At 30.8% G+C, this 20384-nt stretch overlaps 2 protein-coding genes across 2 annotated transcripts in view; one reads left to right on the forward strand and one right to left on the reverse strand.

Annotated features, from left to right (window-relative positions):
• The window catches only part of LOC134721793 (phosphatidylinositol-3-phosphatase SAC1-like), a 39214-nt gene extending 31831 nt beyond the window's left edge, over positions 1-7383 (forward strand). The window contains exons 16-17 of the mRNA XM_063585011.1: positions 2823-2883; positions 3740-7383. Coding sequence (XP_063441081.1) covers positions 2823-2883; positions 3740-3915 — 237 coding nt within the window. The 3' untranslated portion in view covers positions 3916-7383. The remainder of the gene's footprint in view (positions 1-2822; positions 2884-3739) is intronic.
• Positions 7384-11806: 4423 nt separating this feature from the next.
• LOC134723722 (galaxin-2-like) lies at positions 11807-15158 on the reverse strand. Its single transcript, XM_063587273.1, has 3 exons — positions 15057-15158; positions 13947-14022; positions 11807-12810 (listed from the first exon to the last, which is right to left on the reverse strand). Exons 2-3 carry the CDS (start codon positions 14014-14016, stop codon positions 12266-12268), a joined length of 615 nt encoding a protein of 204 aa, XP_063443343.1. The 5' UTR covers positions 14017-14022; positions 15057-15158; the 3' UTR covers positions 11807-12265.
• Between the last annotated feature and the right edge of the window lie 5226 nt (positions 15159-20384).

Below are 20384 nucleotides of genomic sequence, written 5' to 3' on the forward strand. Positions count from 1 at the left end.
TTATATTTGTTATAGCCACAGCCATGTGCTTAATTTGTATTCTATTTTCAGATTCCTGTTATATTTGTAATAGCCACAGCCATGTGCTTAATTTGTAGTCTATTTTCAGATTCCTGTTATATTTGTAAAAGCCACAGCCATGTGTTTAATTTGTATTCTATTTACAGATTCCTGTTATATTTGTAATAGCCACAGCCATGTATTTAATTTGTATTCTATTTTCAGATTCCTGTTGTATTTGTAATAGCCACAGTCATGTGTTTAATTTGTATTCTATTTTCAGATTCATGTTATATTTGTAATAGCCACAGCCATGTATTTAATTTGTATTCTTTTTTTCAGATTCCTGTTGTATAAAAATTTGTAATAGCCACAGCCATGTGTTTAATTTGTATTCTATTTACAGATTCCTGTTATATTTGTAATAGTCACAGCCATGTGTTTAATTTGTATTTTATTTTCAGATTCCTGTTATATTTGTAATAGCCACAGTAATGTGCTTAATTTGTGTTCTATTTTCAGATTCCTGTTATATTTGTAACAGCCACAGCCATGTATTTAATTTGTATTCTATTTTCAGATTCCTGTTATATTTGTTATAGCCACAGCCATGTGCTTAATTTGTATTCTATTTTCAGATTCCTGTTATATTTGTAATAGCCACAGCCATGTGCTTAATTTGTAGTCTATTTTCAGATTGCTGTTATATTTGTAATAGCCACAGCCATGTGTTTAATTTGTATTCTATTTACAGATTCCTGTTATATTTGTAATAGCCACAGCCATGTGTTTAATTTGTATTCTATTTACAGATTCCTGTTATATTTGTAATAGCCACAGCCATGTGCTTAATTTGTAGTCTATTTTCAGATTCCTGTTATATTTGTTATAGCAACAGCCATGTGTTTAATTTGTGTTCTATTTTCTGATTCCTGTTATATTTGTAATAGCCACAGCCATGCATTTAATTTGTATTCTATTTTCAGATTCCTGTTATACAGTTAACTCTCGTTGTCTCGAACTCGGTTGACTCGAAATTTCGAATGAGTCGAAGTTTTCACGTGGTCCCGAACTTGGTTCCATATAAATGTATGTAATTCGACTCCCGATGAGTCGAAATTGGATGTGTCGAAATTTCGTTTGAATCGAACTAAATTTACGATCCCAAGGTTAACAAAAGCATTCAAAATTCATTATTTATCTCGAACTAATACACATATGTCAAAAAATGACCACCTGCATTTAAATGGATTGAAGAGTTAATCTGACAATACACGTGTAATTAAATTTCCGGTCACTGACCACTGTATCGATTTATGACATGCTGTTTCCACGAGTGTTTACCTAAGATTATCTTTTATAGAATTTTTATAAATAATTAGTGATACATTGTTAATGTTCATGAAAAAAGTATTTAAAATGTTTACAAAACAATTAATTGTGATTTACACTAATGAGCTTGGGTGTGTATAAAGTAAGGATTATGACTTCTGTTGATGACCACCTAAAAACTGCTCATTCGGCGTCTTTAATCTTGTTGTATTTTCTTTTATTAAAAGAAAGATCGAGATAAAACAAAATGAAGAGGAATTTAAATTTTTTAAAGTCTTTTGTACCCGAGAATAAACAATTTTGTCAACTTTAAACGACCTGAATAACAAAACTATCGATTGGAAATTACTCTCTCAGATAAAAGCCATAGGAAACAATTGTAACTGAAACAATTGAATAAGTAAAACAATGTTATTATAATAATGAAAGACCATGACAGACAAATACATCGATCTGATACCAGAATATCGATCCCCTTCCCATATTCAACCTGATTTATTTTAGCTTTACCATGCTAAGCAAGAGTTGTGTCCCTTGTTCAGTCAAACTTCCGGTTTTCTTTTGAGTCGAACTATGTGTATCTCGAAATATTTCTCCGGTCTGGCTGACTTCGAGATAACGAGAGTCGACTGTATTTGTAATAGCCACAGCCATGTGCTTAATTTGTATTCTATTTTCAGATTCCTGTTGTATTTGTAATAGCCTCAGCCATGTGTTTAATTTGTATTCTATTTTCAGATTCCTGTTATATTTGTAATAGCCACAGCCATGTGTTTAGTTTGTATTCTATTTTCAGATTCCTGTTGTATTTGTAATAGCCACAGCCTTGTGTTTAATTTGTATTCTATTTTCAGATTCCTGTTGTATTTGTAATAGCCATAGCCATGTATTTAAGTTGTGTTCTATTTTCAGATTCCTGTTGTATTTGTAATAGCCACAGCCATGTGTTTAATTTGTGTTCTATTTTCAGATTCCTGATGATTTGTAATAGCCACAGCCTTGTGTTTAATTTGTATTCTATTTTCAGATTCCTGTTGTATTTGTAATAGCCACAGCCATGTGTTTAATTTGTGTTCTATTTTCAGATTCCTGTTATATTTGTAATAGCCACAGCCTTGTGTTTAATTTGTATTCTATTTTCAGATTCCTGTTGTATTTGTAATAGCCATAGCCATGTATTTAAGTTGTGTTCTATTTTCAGATTCCTGTTGTATTTGTAATAGCCACAGCCATGTGTTTAATTTGTGTTCTATTTTCAGATTCCTGATGATTTGTAATAGCCACAGCCTTGTGTTTAATTTGTATTCTATTTTCAGATTCCTGTTGTATTTGTAATAGCCACAGCCATGTGTTTAATTTGTGTTCTATTTTCAGATTCCTGTTATATTTGTAATAGCCACAGCCATGTGTTTAATTTGTGTTCTATTTTCAGATTCCTGTTGTATTTGTAATAGCCACAGCCATGTGTTTAATTTGTGTTCTATTTTCAGATTCCTGTTGTATTTGTAATAGCCACAGCCATGTGTTTAATTTGTATTCTAATACCTGATGGTAAGCTTTAGTTCTTAGTGTAAATTAAACTGGAGGGATACTGTTGATTCGTTTTACTTGTTGTTTACCAATTTTCATACATTTCGTTGTTACAGGACAACGACAAATTCAACTATTAAAAGAATTTTTAATTTTCTATAGGAAAATATGCAGACTTTTGCCAAACCATATGAAATTAAATGTCCACAAAAAAGTATGTTTTTCCCCAATCCATGAAAATTGGTACCCATGAAAATAAATGAATCCACAGTAATCATTCTGAATCAATGCATTGGTTGCAATGAAATACAGCAATTTCCCTCTAAAATTAAAGTAATAATTTCACATATGAAAGAAATCCTGTAATTTACTCCCTGGATCTCTTTGAACATTAGGTTGCTGTGAAATATAATAGACTGTTTAATGTTAGGTAATATCATCTTATAAATCTGTAGAATAATTCATGATTGAAAATTAGGGGTCAACTCTCTTTACCATGTTCACAGGTTCAATCTAATCATCTTTAGAATGTTTTTTTTTTTTTTTGGAAAAATTGGTGTTCAAATCAGGTTTAATCTACCATTTTCTACATCGAAAATTCCTGTACCAAGTCAGGAATATGACAGCTATTATCCATATATTTGATGAATTTGAACTTTAGATTTTGCCATTTCATTATGGAGTTTCCGTCTTGAATTTTTCTTGGAGTTCAAGTTTTAAATTGTTATTTTACTTAGTGTTTTATCATCTTGTGGGCAAATATGTTTAAAATGTATTGCTGCTGTAATTTTGATAAAATTAATGTATTTTATTATATTAAGTTTGAGTCATTTTGTAAACTGTTTGTATGTATATGAGCATTTTCTTTTTCTTTCAGAGAATATCAGCACACAGTTGATGTACATATTGTTTTGGGGAACAGCTAGTTTCCTATCCATGGCAGCCATTTATATATTTGGCTCGGAATTTGTTGACACTCCAAAATTAGTACACTCAAAAGACCTATCTACTTCAAATTTTTACGACGCCGTGAAAACAACCAAGACATCATGATAAAAATAGAATCTTAGAAAAAAATGAATATTTTGATGGTGCAATGTTGTAAATTATAGAATTAGGCTGCAGTAATGTTCATTTCTGTTTTGAGTTTTCATAAATTCTGTTGAAATAATTATAAAATCTAATAATGTCACTATTTTTTTTTATAAAACATGTTTTTTCAATTTGATAGTTATTTTAAGGAAAGAATGGTTTTATATGTGTATGTTGTATTTTTGTTTATAAAAGCGTACTGTATGCACATATTTGTGGGAGGGCAAGAATGAACATTAGACTTATTTCCAATTGATTTTCTCTCTTTAAATTAAAAGTTAACTATTACAAAAAAAAGAAATTATCTCCCTTATAAAGCAAATGATTGTCTTGATAATCTAAATGCATGGTATTCACAAGTCAACTATAAGTGTTCAACATTTTCAAAATGAAAAGATGGCCAATTCAAGTTAAAACAAAAAACCCTCAACAGGCAAACACAGAATATCTTGATTTTAAAACCATAGCCATATTTTGCGGTTGATTGTGTGCTTTGCTATAACTCAAAACAGAAATAAACCAACGATTTGATAGAATTTTGTAAATATTAATTGTCTCCAGTTGTACAGGGATCATTAGGTCAAATATTGTAATTATTTAATCCTTATCATGAAATTGAGTATGTTATTTCATATCTAAAATTTTTGTCTATTTGAGGTTGTATTACTGTAAATTCAAAAACTATTGTGGCATTTATTATTGCAATTTTTGACAGTTTAGACTAAAATGCAATTTTAATTTTTAAGATATAGAAAAACATCCTGTTTAATTCATATAAAAAATTTCAAAATCCAAGGTTTAAATGATTGTGATTATTACCCTGTTGCATTTTTTGCAATAATGAAAACATCGCAATAATGAAAACATTGCAATAATTTCTGTATTTATAGTATTGTAAAGGTTAATCTTTTGTTCCTGATCAGGTCAACATCACCATTTTTCCTGTAAACTCAAAGCTTTGTCCTCAATAGTTATAGTTGACCAACTTTATATGAGATGTTCACATAGTGAACCAGTACTTTGGAACAAATCAAATAATATTGATTTCACCCCTTTTCTGGAAAAAGAGTCAGTAGCTACTTAGATATATTTTCTCATAAGTTTCAATATATGCTTTTATTTTTTTCTTCAGATTTTAATGCAGATTTAATTTCTATTATAATTTGTATTTATATTATGTCAATTGATTACATAAGATGTATTGTTTCAAGTTAGGGTTATTACACTAAAAATGTCAACTTTTAATGTTAAGCTCAATTTGAATGCATTTTGTCTCACAATAAAATATAATATTTTGGCACCTTTAAATTTTTTGGAAGGTTTTTTTTTTTTTTTATAGCTATAAAGGGACAAAACGAGGAAAAAATCACAGAATTTATGTTTCATCCAATTTAGATTCCTTTTTTCTGTAGCATGTGCAGGGTTCTTTAAACTGGAGATTTCTGGTTTACTGAATATTTTACATTGTCATATTTTACTTTATATTAACTGTAAATGCTAAAAGGGACCTATTTATTTTTAAGAATCATTCTTTTCTTTGTCACCGTATATTAACTTTTATGCAATAAGAATTTAATCCTTGTGCAATATGTATTTAAATTGAAGTAATATCAGATAACATAATATTTTGATTGTTTGTTGTTTTACTGACCATCCAGAGGTAATTATTACATACATTTTTAGGGTGAAACCAATGACAGAAAATTCCATTTACACAACTGGTGCCATTTCTTACTCTAAAAAACAGTTTAAAAATCAATTTTTAGAGTTAAAATCATTAACCAAATTCTTAAGTGCACAGAATGTAGAATGTAGGTAGAAAGGATAAGATGAAGTCAAAGCAAATTAATATGTTTTCATTTCAATTTAAACCATGCTATAAACGCCATTATCACTATTTTACAAATTTTTCCATTCTTATTACAGTAGAGTGATATGAAAAATTATTGCTAGAAACTAAGGGTGCACATGCACGTTATCAATGATATTAACAACGTCTTCATAGGTAAAATAGCAATAAACAGATTATCAATGGTCACCTCAACTCGTAAGCTTATTTTACTTTCGCTGTACTATCTCAAATGAGAAAATCAATCTTTTTGAAATGATCAACGATAATCTAAAAGTATCCTCTGGAAAATTTATAAAAATAGAATCTTGCTTTGACATTGTTTTTGTAATCATTTTATGTTTATTACATTTTTATTAGCTCACTATAATAGTTCTTGTTATCAATGGAGTGAGTGTAAGTATGTTGTTGTATTTGATAATATATATTTCGTTTAGATATATGATATATACTTGTAAAGTATTTATTCAACTTCTCATTTCTGATTACTATTAAGTATATATACACATTGTGTTAGGATTGAAAAGTAAATTGTTTTAGTGGACAAATATTTGCACCAGTGGTGACAGAAATAGAAAATGAGAGTTTAAGTAAGAATCCATGACAGGAAGTACTTTTCAATATATCTAGTGGTAGATTCAAGAACTTTCAAAAATATCTCGAATGGTAAAGGATTCCAGTGTTAAATTTCTGGATTTTTGTTAAAGAAAGGACAAGCTATCAAGACAATAAAATCGACATTGTTAAAGATAAAATAAATCAGACCTGTGAAGGAAAGTTTATTTGATTTTTTGTGCATTTTGATATTCTTCACATTTCTGTCTTCATAAATATAAAATTCCTTTATATTTTATGAAAGCCCAGTTTGCAAAATAATTTTATTATCAATATGTAATTGAAAATCTCTTCAATGTTATACCCATAAATGTAAATTTCTTTATTAGCTTGGTCAGTTTAAAATTAAAGTCAGTGTCAAAACACTAAAAAATATCCAAGTAAAATTGCCATCAGTAATAAGAGATTATCTTTATGCATCAGTGTAGAAAATGAGTGAGAAGGAAAATCACAAAAATCTCTTCTTCAATATGTAACTTACATGATATTACAGGTATGTTAAATTTACTAAATTATAATCCTGGTACCTTTGATAACAATTAGTAGACCTTCAAAGATTTGTCACCAATGTGTAATGTTAAATCTGATGTTTTCTTATTGGTATCTCTCTCTCTCTCTCTCTCTCTCTCTCTCGTCCTATTTTTCTGTTTTCTTAAATATTTGTTTGGTGCATTTTGTCCATTTTATCTTAATATACCAATTCAATTTGAATAAATTTCTTCAACATTTTTCATTAGCCATGTGATATCTCGAAGTTTCTTATAAAAATAAGGAAATGTGTTACAAATTATTATTACTTAATTTTGAGCCTGTTAAAATTATACCGTATCACAAATACATGTAGTAGAAATCCTTAGCATACATGCATATTGTATAATTTGTAATTTATAATTTCAATTGTACATAGAGATGATATTTATCAAACAAAAATAATGGAATTAAATAAAAGTCGATGAAACTGACAAGTATTGTATTTTTTCTGCCAAGATTTTGGACAGAATTGTCTAATCTTGATGGGTGTATGTTCAGGACATGACAGGGTTATCCATCAATGGATTTTACATTAGTACATTTATTTGTTAAAAAAAACATCCAGCCTGTGTGGTAGGTTTGTTTGTTTAGATAGAACTTAACCCTAAAAGGGATAGATCTTTCAACGGATTTCTGTTGCAATCTTGAAGAACATGATATATTTCAAGGTGTTAAGTGGTTTTGAACTAGCTTTCAGTAACTGCAATTATTACTTTTATTTTGGTGCTTTGTGCCTGTTGTGATATGTTAAATTTGAAAATAGAAATTGGAAATGTTTCAAAGAAAAAACAATTCAACCAAAGAGCAGAAAAGGGGCAAAGGCCACCAGGAGGTCTTCAACACTGCAAGAAAATACTGCAGTCTGAGGCGGGCTTCAGCTATCACCTAACCAAATGTGTACCGTGTTGAAGGCCGTACTTTAACCTATAATGGTTTACTTTTTAAATTGTTATTTGGATGGAGAGTTGTCTCATTGGCACTCACACCACATCTTCCTATATCTATTGTTCAATGAAAGTTGAATTTCACACCAAACTCTAAAACATATAAATGTACAAGACTAACAAAGACCAGAGGCTCCTTACTTGGGACAGGCAGTTGTTTGTGTGCCTCATAGCAATATTATGACTTAAGACAACTGAAACAGAGACTCTGGAACAGATTTGAACCAATTATGGAGTGAATAGTCCCTATGGTATCTAGTATAAAGTTTGTTTTTTCTCCTGATCTGTAGACAAACATGGCTGAAAACAGAACACACGCTAAAATACAGTTTTTGGCCTATGTCTCAAAAACTATTGTTGCAGTCAGAGCAAGTTAGACTTGGTAAAAATGATCAGAAGGTCAATTTCTATTCGCCTTGGAATATTTAGACCAATAAGAAAAACATATTTGGAGTTATTACCCCTTAAATTATTATTTTGATGAAGTTTATGGTTTTATCTAGAATATTATAGATAGACAGAAACTTCAAACAACAATAATATTTAGCAAAGTAACATCTACCAATAACTCTGATGACTGAATTCATAAAATATACGATTTATTGTCATAAAAAGCCTATTTTTGGCTCGTTTGACAGCGTTGGAGATGACAGCAGTGGTGCTAACAATGTGATAAGCTTCTTTTTATGATGAACCACAAGTAGGTCAATCATATTTGGTATGCAGTTGTATTAGCATTGGCACATCTCATTGCCATGGAGATTTTCTGACTCAACCCCCTTAGAAATGGTTTATTGAGTCTGAAAATTTTGCTTACCGGTAGTAAACATGTATTAGTTTGTGATTAAGTCAGTTCAGGGGGAACCATCACAGTTAGGTCAAAGTTAATTGGTATTCAGTTGTGTCAGCATTAGCACATCTCATTTCCAATAAGAAAATTTGGCCAACTTCCTTCAGTCATGGTCTATTGAATATGAAACTTTTGCTTAGTTTATATGTATTTGTTTGTGATAATATAAAGTCAGTTGTATTTGGTATGCAAATTTATGGCATTTGTTAGTCTTGTTTCCATGGAAATCATATAGCTCCCATCCCTCTTCATGGTCCATTGACCATGAAACTTTTACATAGATAACTAGTTGATGTTTGAGTTTAGCTCGTTGAAAGGGAACGACTTATAATAAGTCAATGATATTTGGTATGCTGTTGTACTAGCATTGACACTTCTCATTTACATGGAGATTGCTTAGTCAAGTACCACAGTCATGATTCACTAACTTTGAATATATTTAACATGTTAAGTATGCTATTTTTATGTTAACATTTGCATAATCAAAATAATAAAAAAGCGGGACATATCTCTGTGATCACAGGTTAATTAAGAAATAATTCATGTGGGCTTGAATATATCGTGATTTTACCACGGGTTGGCCCTTTATGACAAATATTTTACCCTGAGCGATAGCGAGGGGTAAAATATCGGCATAAAGGGACAACCCGTGGTAAAATCTAGATATATTCAAGCCCCCATGAATTATTTCGATTCTAATAGGACAAATACGGCAATTCTTTTGGATCGAAGCGCTCTAGGTGGAGGCAAATATTTGCCGTTCCCATAAATAAACGCACTATTAGATTGGCGTAACAGAACGGAGCAAACAGAATTAGTGACATGCTTTAACTATTAACAATAACGTATTTAGATAGTTTTGGATGAATTTAAACATGATTATTTAATTATATGTTTTATATGTTTTAAAAAATCGCTTATATCCCATTTTAGCATCGTTTGTTTACGTTTCTTTGTTGTGATGATTTTCCTTTTCACAAGCATTTATTTTCCCGTAAATTACTTATATTCTGACGTCATTGTTCTATGACGTCGAGTCGCTCATTCATAAAAAAACATATGACGTGGGGGTACAATGGGAACAGCCCATGAAATATATTCATATTTTACCACGGGTGTGTACTCAAAGCGTTTGAAGGACGTCATGTTAGAATATTAATTTTATACTCCAGACGCACGTTTTTTCTTCAACAGACTCATCAGTGACGCTCGAATCAAATATGTTTAAAGATAGCTTACATACACAACCTGTGTGTACTTTAAAAATAACAATCTGATTGAAGAGATTTACAAGTCAATGACACCGAAGGTAATTGAAGGGTAATTAGGTCAATAAATAAAACAAAACATATTTCTTAATTTTTCCATTCTCATAAATTTTATTGTCAAATAGTAGGACAATATAGCCTGGTTTAAAAAAACTAAAATATTAATTATGCAGCTTGCTGTCAAGTTGATGTAATTAGCATATTTTAATTGAACTATCTAAAAATACACAAGTATGAGCAATTTCCAGTAACCTTCAAAGATAATTGAGTTGCTTCTTTAGATTTGTCTCGCGTGTGTGTTAATGTTGCACTCAAGATTCCACTTACTTATATCCATACTAAATATATACAGCCAATATATGCAAAGAGTTTGTCGACTGCATTCGGAATTAAATCGGCTGGCTTGTAAGTGAGGGGACACTTAATATATATAATAAAAAGGTAAAATAACAAAAACTCCATGGAAAATTTAAACGAAAAGTTCCTTATCATATATAACAAAACAAAAGCATCGACACCAACATATCAAACGAATGGAAAACAACTGTCATATTCCTGATTTGGTTCAGACATTTTCTTGTGTAGAAGATGGTGGATGAATCCTGGTTTTATTGCTAGTCAAATCTCTTACTTATATGACAGTGGCATACAATTAAATTGACAACAATATATGAACAAAACAAACAGCAGTTATAGATAGAAAATTAAAAAAAAGTGAAAAAAAGGGGTACAGCATTGAACCTCGTGTTATAATCTTAATCATTATAAAAACAAACAAATATACCAGTAGAGATTCTGCTCAGACACTGGTGACGTTTTATTAGGCTATTGAATACCGAATAAGTTCGAAAATGTATATTCCATATGTAGGTGAAGTTGGTATATTGTTATAACGGTGGTGGGAATAAAAAAAATAAAAATACAATATTTATGTTAGTCATAGATTCTGGTACAGAAATTACTGCTTATGTCAAACTCGATGTATAGTATAAAAATGAGGCAGAGGGAGCCGTGTCTGTTGTCAAAGTTACTGTAATTTCTAGTTCTGAAGTCTATATAAATGAAACCCATTCAGAAAAGTTTGAATCGTTGGAAGGGTACTGTTTTTTTAACGAAATGAGTGGTAGGGATATAACGTTGCAATAAGTCACTTTTCAGGTTTCGTGATATATGTTAACGTCGAGAAATAAAGATAAATTTTATATGACACGGTAGCTGATTGAATCACAAACATCTGCAATAAAACAGACGTCGATTGTTTTCTTAAATGTGCGTCAATGCATCAGATATTTGTCAAATCTATTAATCTCTCAAATACATAGTGTAAGCGTGATGGCTTTGTGGAGATGTTTTGTAAAAAAATAAATAATATATAAGATAGGGTAGATCTACGTAGTTGTGCTATACTTTAAATATATACTCAATCTCTCATCTTCTCGCTCCTACTTCAAAAAGGTAAACGTGTCCACCCTCCTTACTATCGGAATAATCTACATCAGGAGATAAGTCAAATGTATTTCTGATTGACTGTCTGAATTTTCAATTTCGAAAATAGTTATTAGATGTATGTGCTGTTTTAGTTAGTGAGTGTGTTAGCTTATTGACCTGACGGCTGTGATTTACTCAATATCTCCGTATTTAGATATCTATCAAATTGTGTTCTTCAACTCACAATGACACAGCATAGAAATAATAGAAAAAAGTGTCCGAAACGCCGGATTTATAAAAACTACAGACGTTTCAAATAAAAAATTGAAAAAAAACACTGATAAAACATGATTTTTTTATTAATTAAAATATACCAATAAAAGTAAAGATTTAAGGTTCGAAAGACCCATTACTTTTTAATATATAATTTTGAAATCGTGTAAAAGTTGTTGAAAATAAAGTTTATCCTCTCAGTTCTTATGCACATGTTATACATGTTCTCTCGATTCACTGTATTCCATACAACCTTCTAACTGCAGAAATGGTTATAGTTCGAAAAACTATTAACTATTATTAACTATTTGACAATGGACGCAAAACATTGAAACAACTGCAAGTTAGTCTACATGGAGATTGATATCTGTATTATTTTCTTACAAGCAATCAGATGTTGGGGTCATCCGAGTTCTCATAGCGTACGTACTTTGATATTCTTTAGACCTTTTCTTACATTTTTTTATATCAATAAAATAATTTTCAATAGTTTTTATATGTTTCAACGAGAACTATGATTATAAATACGATTAATTTCCAAAGTTTTTATTTTTTAACAAAAGCCACGTGTTTTGACATGTCTGCCATAGCAACATTGCTCAGAATACGGATTATATGATTCTGTTCCACAACATCTGTGTTTGTTTGTATGCACAATTCCACGACAACATATTTGTTCTTCCGGATTATAAATAACAGTTCCGCAGCAAAGTCCGTGTCGAGGGTGTAACTTTCCATAGCAACACGTTTCATTGTCCGGATCATATGTCTTTTTATCACAGCAAAGTTTTTTACCTGGTGTGTTAAGAACTCCGTTACAGCAGACTAAATATGGTGGTGTGTACGCCTTTTTTCCACAGCAGTAAGTTCCACCTGGAGCGTTCAGTTTACCATTGCAACATGTTTTATATGGAGGTGTGTATGCTTTGTATCCACAGCAATGGCTGCCGCCTGGAGAGTTAACAACTCCGTTGCAGCAAGTTTCATAAGGTGGCTTGTAGCCTTTCTTTCCACAACATTGTTGGTTTTTAGAAGATGTCAAGACTCCGTTACAACAGGTATTGTCTGAAGGGTCATAGTAAGAGCTCCCGCAATATGCTGAAATCGAAAGTAAGGAAATGAAAGTCTTTACTTTATGACATGTTCAATAGTCAATACATTTTTTAATAAAATGTTATGGTATGTTATAATAAATATTCTATTTAACAGCTTTAAGGTTATTGGCCCAAACATGTACATAGGCCTAGTTGATTTCATGGAAAAATAAAGAGGGGATTTCGATTAGTTTATAAGATATATCTGAAGCAAGGACCTTAGATAGGTTTGGTTATTATTTTTCAGTCCCTTTTGTCATAAAAAGCTCTTCAACTGTTTCAATTCAAATACATCATTGACTTCCATATATTTGTCTTCGTGCGTTCCTGATGTATAAAAATCAAGAAATGCGCTTCGGACGAAACAATTATATATAGTGATGTTTTCATTTTTGTTTACATATACATGTATACTTTATCCTTTTAATTTTATTAAATATCTCATTAACTTTATAAGATATCTTGACACAAAGTTGAGCTGTTTGCCAAATGGGGAAACTGCAAAAAACTTTCTTAGCATATACATTGTTTTTTTAACATTCAAATGCAACAGCATTACACAAGAAAGTATTGCGACAATTTGATGATTGGAGACAAAAGTTGAAATATCTTTCTGGTTGATGTTGTCGTGCTTGCTTGATTTTACCAAACACGAATGTAAAATGAATTTGATCAAATGCACGTATATTTTATATTTAATGTACATCTTAGTTACTTTGCAAATAACATGTATGTCCTATCCTAATTATAGACTATGCCATCAGAAATTTTCAATAGATTAACATAAGCTTAGGGGAATTAAAAAAATCACTGTTGTGTCGTTTCGTCTTCACCATTATCGATTTATAGAAAGAGTGTATATATTTTGAAATTATATAGAAACTAACTTAAAGATTTCAACTCCCTTAAGCAAAGTTCGCCTTGGATGGATTTGGCTTATGGATGTTAGGTTAGTTTTTCTCATATAGTTCTTCAATTATTTCGGTTTTTATAAATCCTTTGTCAAATATTTGTCTTTAAGAGCGTTCCTGATGAAGGTAAATCCAGAAAAGCGCTTGGTACGCAAGAAATTTATATAACGTGTATTTTTCATTTTTATCTTATGATATTTTTAAACGAATGAATCCAATCAAACCTAACCACATATGGCTTGTCTGAGCTGTACAATTAAACAAAGCACCACAAACCAACCACTGACTTCCATCACCATGGATATCTGAAAAATATCAAATATTAAGAAAGTAACTAATGCTTACATATATAATAAAACAATTTTCATTAATTTATAAATTCGGATTTTCTTTTAGGACGTACGGTGACCTATAATTGTTGCTTTTATCTATTGCATTTAGACTATGGGTGATAATTGTCTCATATGAAATCACCACACTGGTTTTCCCGATCGAAATTAGAGGAGGTAACCGAATCTGAAGGAGCAATAACATGAAAAATCAAAATAATGGGCAAGTAAAATCTATATTCGATTCCAATGACGCATTGTCCTCTGTGGAAATTGGATCCAGAGTTTACTTACTCGCATTTTCTGTATTTGGTGTCATTGCTCCCAGATTTTGAATCCCTTCGTAGATTTCGGACTATGAAACCCGTTTATGATTCATACAAAATAATTAATTTCTATACTTGGAGGTTTGGTCAGTCATAAAACCAGGTTGTATCCATCATTATTTTCTTAAAATGTCCTGTACCAAGCCAGGAATATGGCAGTTGTTAATAAATAGTCCGTTTCTATGTTTTGTTTGCGTTTGTTTATCGTAATTTAGTGTTTCTGTTATTCCGTTTTTTCTCTCCTATAATTAGTTTGTTTCCCCTCGGTTTTGGTTTGTGACCCGGATTTGTAAACAGCGCTTTACTGCTATTGCCTTTTTTTTTTTATAGTAGAACTATTGGATTTCAAACCACCACTGTCAAATCGAAACTCAATAATGATCGACTTCGTTAAACATACTTGTATAATTTATACTTGTTTTTAACTTTTTCATCTAAAAACACTTTTAACATATTTCAACATATTTTAAGTTTATTTATCCCAATTTAAAAAAAAAAAATTAAACCAAAAATCGAACATAAAAAACTTTGTTCGATATTAATTTCATGCCCATGTAAATTTTCAACACACCAAGAAAGTACATTTAACGGTTTGAATACTTTTATATATGTAAATAAAAGCAATTATTTAAAAAAAAAAAGAGTACAGATCACTTGTTTGAACTGGATGTCGCAAAAACTCACATTATAGAACGATTTTAAACGGTTCTTTGTTTTGTGCAGTGTGTAATGATGACTGAATAAGTTTTCGCTTTACAAATTCTACACACGAACAAGTTGTTCTGGGGTGACCTTAAAAAAATACAAGTATGATATTTATAGTTTAAAGAACGCCTCCAGACAACACAACCATGATTACGTACACAGTATTGTACATTTCATTTTTATATTGGAAAACCCTTTGCATTAAGAACGATATAAATCATTTTGATTTAAGATGGCTTTCACACGTAGAAGCAGTTTAAAGGAAACAAGAGACTAAATTAACATGTTTATGTACCTCCTTTTTCAATTTCCCTTGGAGTGCGGTAATTTTTGTAATACTTTTATTTTTTATTTTGTATGATGCTTGTTTTTATAGGTTGTCTAAAAATGTACTGTTAATTTAAATTAACATATTGATCTCTAACATGATAAATCAATTTTTATAAACACTTCATTTTGTTTACTGTAGTCATTTCAATTGAGATCAGATACCGGGATTCAATGTAAAAAAAATGTATACTGAAGTAAAGATAAAACGAGTCTGTCATCAATATAACTATACTCAGGTTAGTTGAGATATCACGAGTCATTGTACAAAGAAGTAAACTTAAGCGAGTTGAGATATCACTATTCATTGTACAAAAAAAATCAGATATCACAACTTAATGACAAACAAGTCAACTTCAGTAACCTGAGAGTTCACAAGTCATCCTTGTGTACAAAAGTAAAATCTCAAAAATACCAAGCTCTGAAAAAAATTAAAACGAAAAGTCCCTTATCAAGAAGAAAAATCAAAAGCTCAAACACATCAAACGAATGAGTTACAACTGTGACATTTCTGACTAGGTAATTGCATTTCTTGATAATAGGAAAAAAGTGGATTAAATATGGTTGTATAGCTAGCTCAACCTCTCACTTGTATGACAGTTGCATATAATCCATTATAATGACAACTATGTGTGGACATATCAATAGAAACAATAGGTAACCATGTCAAAAATAGGGTACAACAGTCAACATTGTGTTATAATCTTAATCATTATGAAAACAAATAAAGGAGTATGTTCGATAAGGTCCTAAAATGGCCCCCTTTTTTTGCGTAAATTTCAAATTCGGATTTATTGACCAATATCACGATAAATTATAGCTAATACATTGACTAGATAGGATATAAGCCATTTTGTTGAAAATTTTACGTTTCTGCGTTTCATTATGACGTCACAAGTTGTACTCGTATTGATATTTCACGAAAAAATCATTGAGAATGGGTAAATTTCCAAAGATTTTTTGACAGGAAACATAGAGCGCATACGTCAACAACAAACATCTTTTAAAATAATGTTTGTGAAGACATTTAACATGTCTTATTTGAATATTAAGCTTGTCGACGCCTGCGCTCTATGTTTCCTGGTCCTTTATTTGGTTGAAATCCAGCTGATTTTGTCAAATTTCACCAAAATCCCTTATCTTGACCTTTTTGGGATGTAAAAATCAACGTGTTAAAATTAAACTTTGACAATAACAGCTCTGTTTAACTTTCTCACATGTCTTTAAGGCAACTTAAAACAATTATTGTCTTGTAACCATGAACTTTATAATTGGGGCCAAATATGGCACTTACCGAACTTACAAAGAAGCACGAAAAAGGAATAGAGACACAGCACACAAACTAAATACCGAATGGAGTACAGATAAAAAATAAATTATTGAAGTGAAATCAGATATCACGATTCATTGAACAAAAGTGTAAAATTAATTTAGTGAGTTCAGATATAACCAGTCATTAGTCAAAACATAATATTAATATGAGTTCAGTAATCACAAGTCATTTTACTAAAAAGACAACTTTAGTCAGTTGAGATATCACGAATCATTGTACAAAATAGAGAATAGGCACAAAGAAAAATACCGTAGGCAGTAAGGATACACATAATCGAGCAATGGAGTACAGAATGGAATACTGAAATGAGTTCAGATATCAAGAGATATCACAAAGTCATCAAACAGATAAGAACATACAAATGAGTTCAGATGTACCAGATATATTGAAAAAGAAGTCAAACAAAGTAAGTTGAGCTGTCAAGAGTCATTGTACAAACTAGAATATTGATGTGAGTTTAGATTTCACAAGTCGTTGTACAAAACAGAATATTGAAGTGAGTTCAGATATAAGGAGTCATTGTACAAAGATGTGAACTTAATTAAGTGAGTTCAGATATCACGAGTCATTGGTCAAAATAGAAAGTTGAAGAACGTTCAGATAATACAAGTTACAAAAGTTAACTTAAGTGAGCTAAGATATCACGAGTCAATGTACAAAGAAGGATATCGAACAGAGTAAGGATACTCAAAGTCAATTAATGGAGTGAAAATAATTCAATGCATATGACCTACAAACGAGTGCAAACAATTACATCGACATAATAAACATATAAACATATTTTGTAATACATTTAATACACATCCATCATTCGATGTTAATGTCATATAGTCATTGTATTAACATATGTAATAAAGAATTGAAAGCTGTTTTTTTAAATGTATAATGGTGAAATGAAAGCAAATGATAACATAAAAGTTGCCCATTTTTCTGCACCATAATATTGAAAAATCCTTAGCTTATTTGAACACGAAGAGCTATAAACCAAAAACGAACAGTAAAGCCAAAGTTGGGCAAGTAATCAGAGCTTTGCATGATTAAGATACATTCCTAAATGTTGACTGTCCCTTTGGTATCTGTCGTCTCTCTATTTTAAAGAATTTCCAAAATTTGATAACAGCAATTTTTTTTATAAAAAAACACAACCTCCGTATTTTCATGCCATTATTGATTTACTGGCTACTGGACTGGTGATACCCTCGGGGATTATCATTCCTCTAGTAGAGGCATCGACCCAGTGGTATCATAATTAGCATGAAGCGTGAAAGCTTTTTCGGAATTAAAAAAAAAATATATTGATATTTGGACTTTAAACACATAACATTGACAGAAAATGTATCAGGTGCGAGAAATCAATTATATATCATATACGTCATATAATTGAAATTGACATAATAAAGATGTCGATTTAACGTAGTTAGTTTATACAAATAATCTGCTTGTTGTATCAAAGTTGTATCAATAAAATTTAATTGCATCCCTTTTATCTAATAATGTTGAAAAAGTCAACTCTTTATCAGCCCTGTAAAATTACAAAAAGATTAAGACATATTGTCAACAAGTTTTTTTAAAATGAAGAAATCTGCCATTCTTCAAAAACATAATCTGATCATCGTTTGAACGAAGCACACGAATAATGCAAAACTAATTAATAAGTATAAGTAATATGTTGATATTTTGGGTTGCATTCATACGACATAGATGGTTTCATACGAAGGGAAAGCATATGACTGAATCAAATGATTCATCTGAAGATGTTAAAGATCAGCATTCGTATGACTTTAACACCTACTGGAACAATAGCAATATCACAACTGATAACTCCATGCTAGTTGGTAAAAATGGACATATGATACCAATGAATGAGTAAATATGACACAGATTTTGTGGTTAATGATATTGTTGGGTTGTTGTTAATGTGTGTTTGCCGGACTTCCATAAGGGTATATTCCAAACACAAAAGCGAAAATAAGATAGCAATGAATGAGGTTGTTAAATTTAATATATGCCTCTTTGTGACTCTTTGTTAAATATTTGGTTTTTTATTGTGATTAAAAATATAACACAATGTTGACTGCTATACCCTTAGTTTTGACGTTTTTTCGAAAAACTTTGAAATTTTCGAAAAACTAAGTATTTTCTTACCCCAGGAGTAGATTATCTTAGCCGTATTTGGCACAACTTTTTGAAACTTTGGGTCCTCAATGCTCTTCAACTTTGTATTTGTTTGGCTTTTTAACTATATTGATCTGAGCGTCACTGATGAGTCTTATGTAGACGAAACGCGCGTCTGGCGTATAAAATTATAATCCTGGTACTTTTGATAACTATTTACCTATAATGTATGTTTGTTTTGCTCAATTATTGGTGTCAATATCAGGGAATTGTTTGCTACTGTCATACACGTAAGAGCAATAAAACCCAGATTTATCCATCATCTTTTGCACAAGAACCAAGTCAAGAATATGACAGTTGTTATCAATTCGTTTGGGGTGTTTGAGCTTTTGATTTTGCAGTTTTAAATTTTCCTCGGAGTTCAGTTTTTTTTGTGATTGTACTTTTTTTCAGAAGGGTTTTAAGTATGAATGACTGAAAGCGAAATTACATCTGTTTTACTGTCTCCATCAGGAATTGTTTGACCGATATGATGATTCTGTGTCTCGACTGAATAGAGGCATATTTTTTTTTATACCTTTAAATACCATACAAGTTGTTCAATCAACACATCTAGCGATTGTGTCCTATTTCTTATTAATACATTTTGAATGAGTTTTGATTCGGATGACGGGCGATGCATGTATAGCAGGTGACAAGGTTGATGTTTTAGTTTTTCCGTCAATTATAGTTTGTAACTTAGATTTGGTCTTTTTTCATCAATCGATTTATGAATTTCGAACAGCGGTAAACTAATTTTGCCTTTATTGATGCACATGGTATCGCCCCGTGTGTATATCATGCGATTCCCTCATTTTAATATCTTAACTACTTGTGTATTCAAAATTGATTTACGAGTGAGTTTTGAACAGCAGTATACTATTGTATATTCCTAATTTTTCAGTGAACAATAGACAACCATCGAGACTGTGATACAAAGCATTGCTCTACTTGCTCATTGTTTATAGTAATTGTTTTTGATAGTCCCTGGTATTATATTATATAGAGTGTATTTGCATTTTGACTGGTTTTCGTTGTATTTTTCTTTTGTTTCATTTGTTAATTTATTATCCTATGTATATGAGGAAAGCATATACTATCCAAAAAACTAGTCTATACTTTAGGGTTGTCAACGGTTAACCGGTTAACCGGTTAATCGGCCAAACGACCGAATACCGAATACCAAAATCGTTAACCGGTTAACCGGACTTTTTACTATTTTGACAGATTTTATATAAAATAGTATTGAAATCATTAAATAGTTAGGTTTTATTTAAAAATTGTCGTCTTGGTAGTTAATTCGACATATCAATTGTCCAGTAAATTGATTGCTACTGTTAATCCTATACATATAAAATCAATTAATTAGAACTTGTCTCTCAGCTCGGGGCAGGATCTTAAAGAAACATAATTAGTATATTTGGTTTTTTTTTAACAGTAACTCTAAATCAGTAATGCTATTAAATTTTACGATTTACTTCATTACTTCGTTT

Source organism: Mytilus trossulus, chromosome 6 (genome assembly GCF_036588685.1).
Source record: "Mytilus trossulus isolate FHL-02 chromosome 6, PNRI_Mtr1.1.1.hap1, whole genome shotgun sequence".
Taxonomy (NCBI): domain Eukaryota; kingdom Metazoa; phylum Mollusca; class Bivalvia; order Mytilida; family Mytilidae; genus Mytilus; species Mytilus trossulus.

What these genes read in the sequence shown, in the direction of transcription:
- LOC134723722 (XM_063587273.1), bottom strand. Translation starts at nt 14,016, where the DNA reads ATGGTGATGGAAGTCAGTGGTTGGTTTGTGGTGCTTTGTTTAATTGTA. An exon ending in GCTCAGACAAGCCATATGTG is followed by an intron (nt 12,811 to 13,946) that starts GTTAGGTTTGAT and finishes TTTCGATTTCAG; the next exon opens with CATATTGCGGGAGCTCTTAC.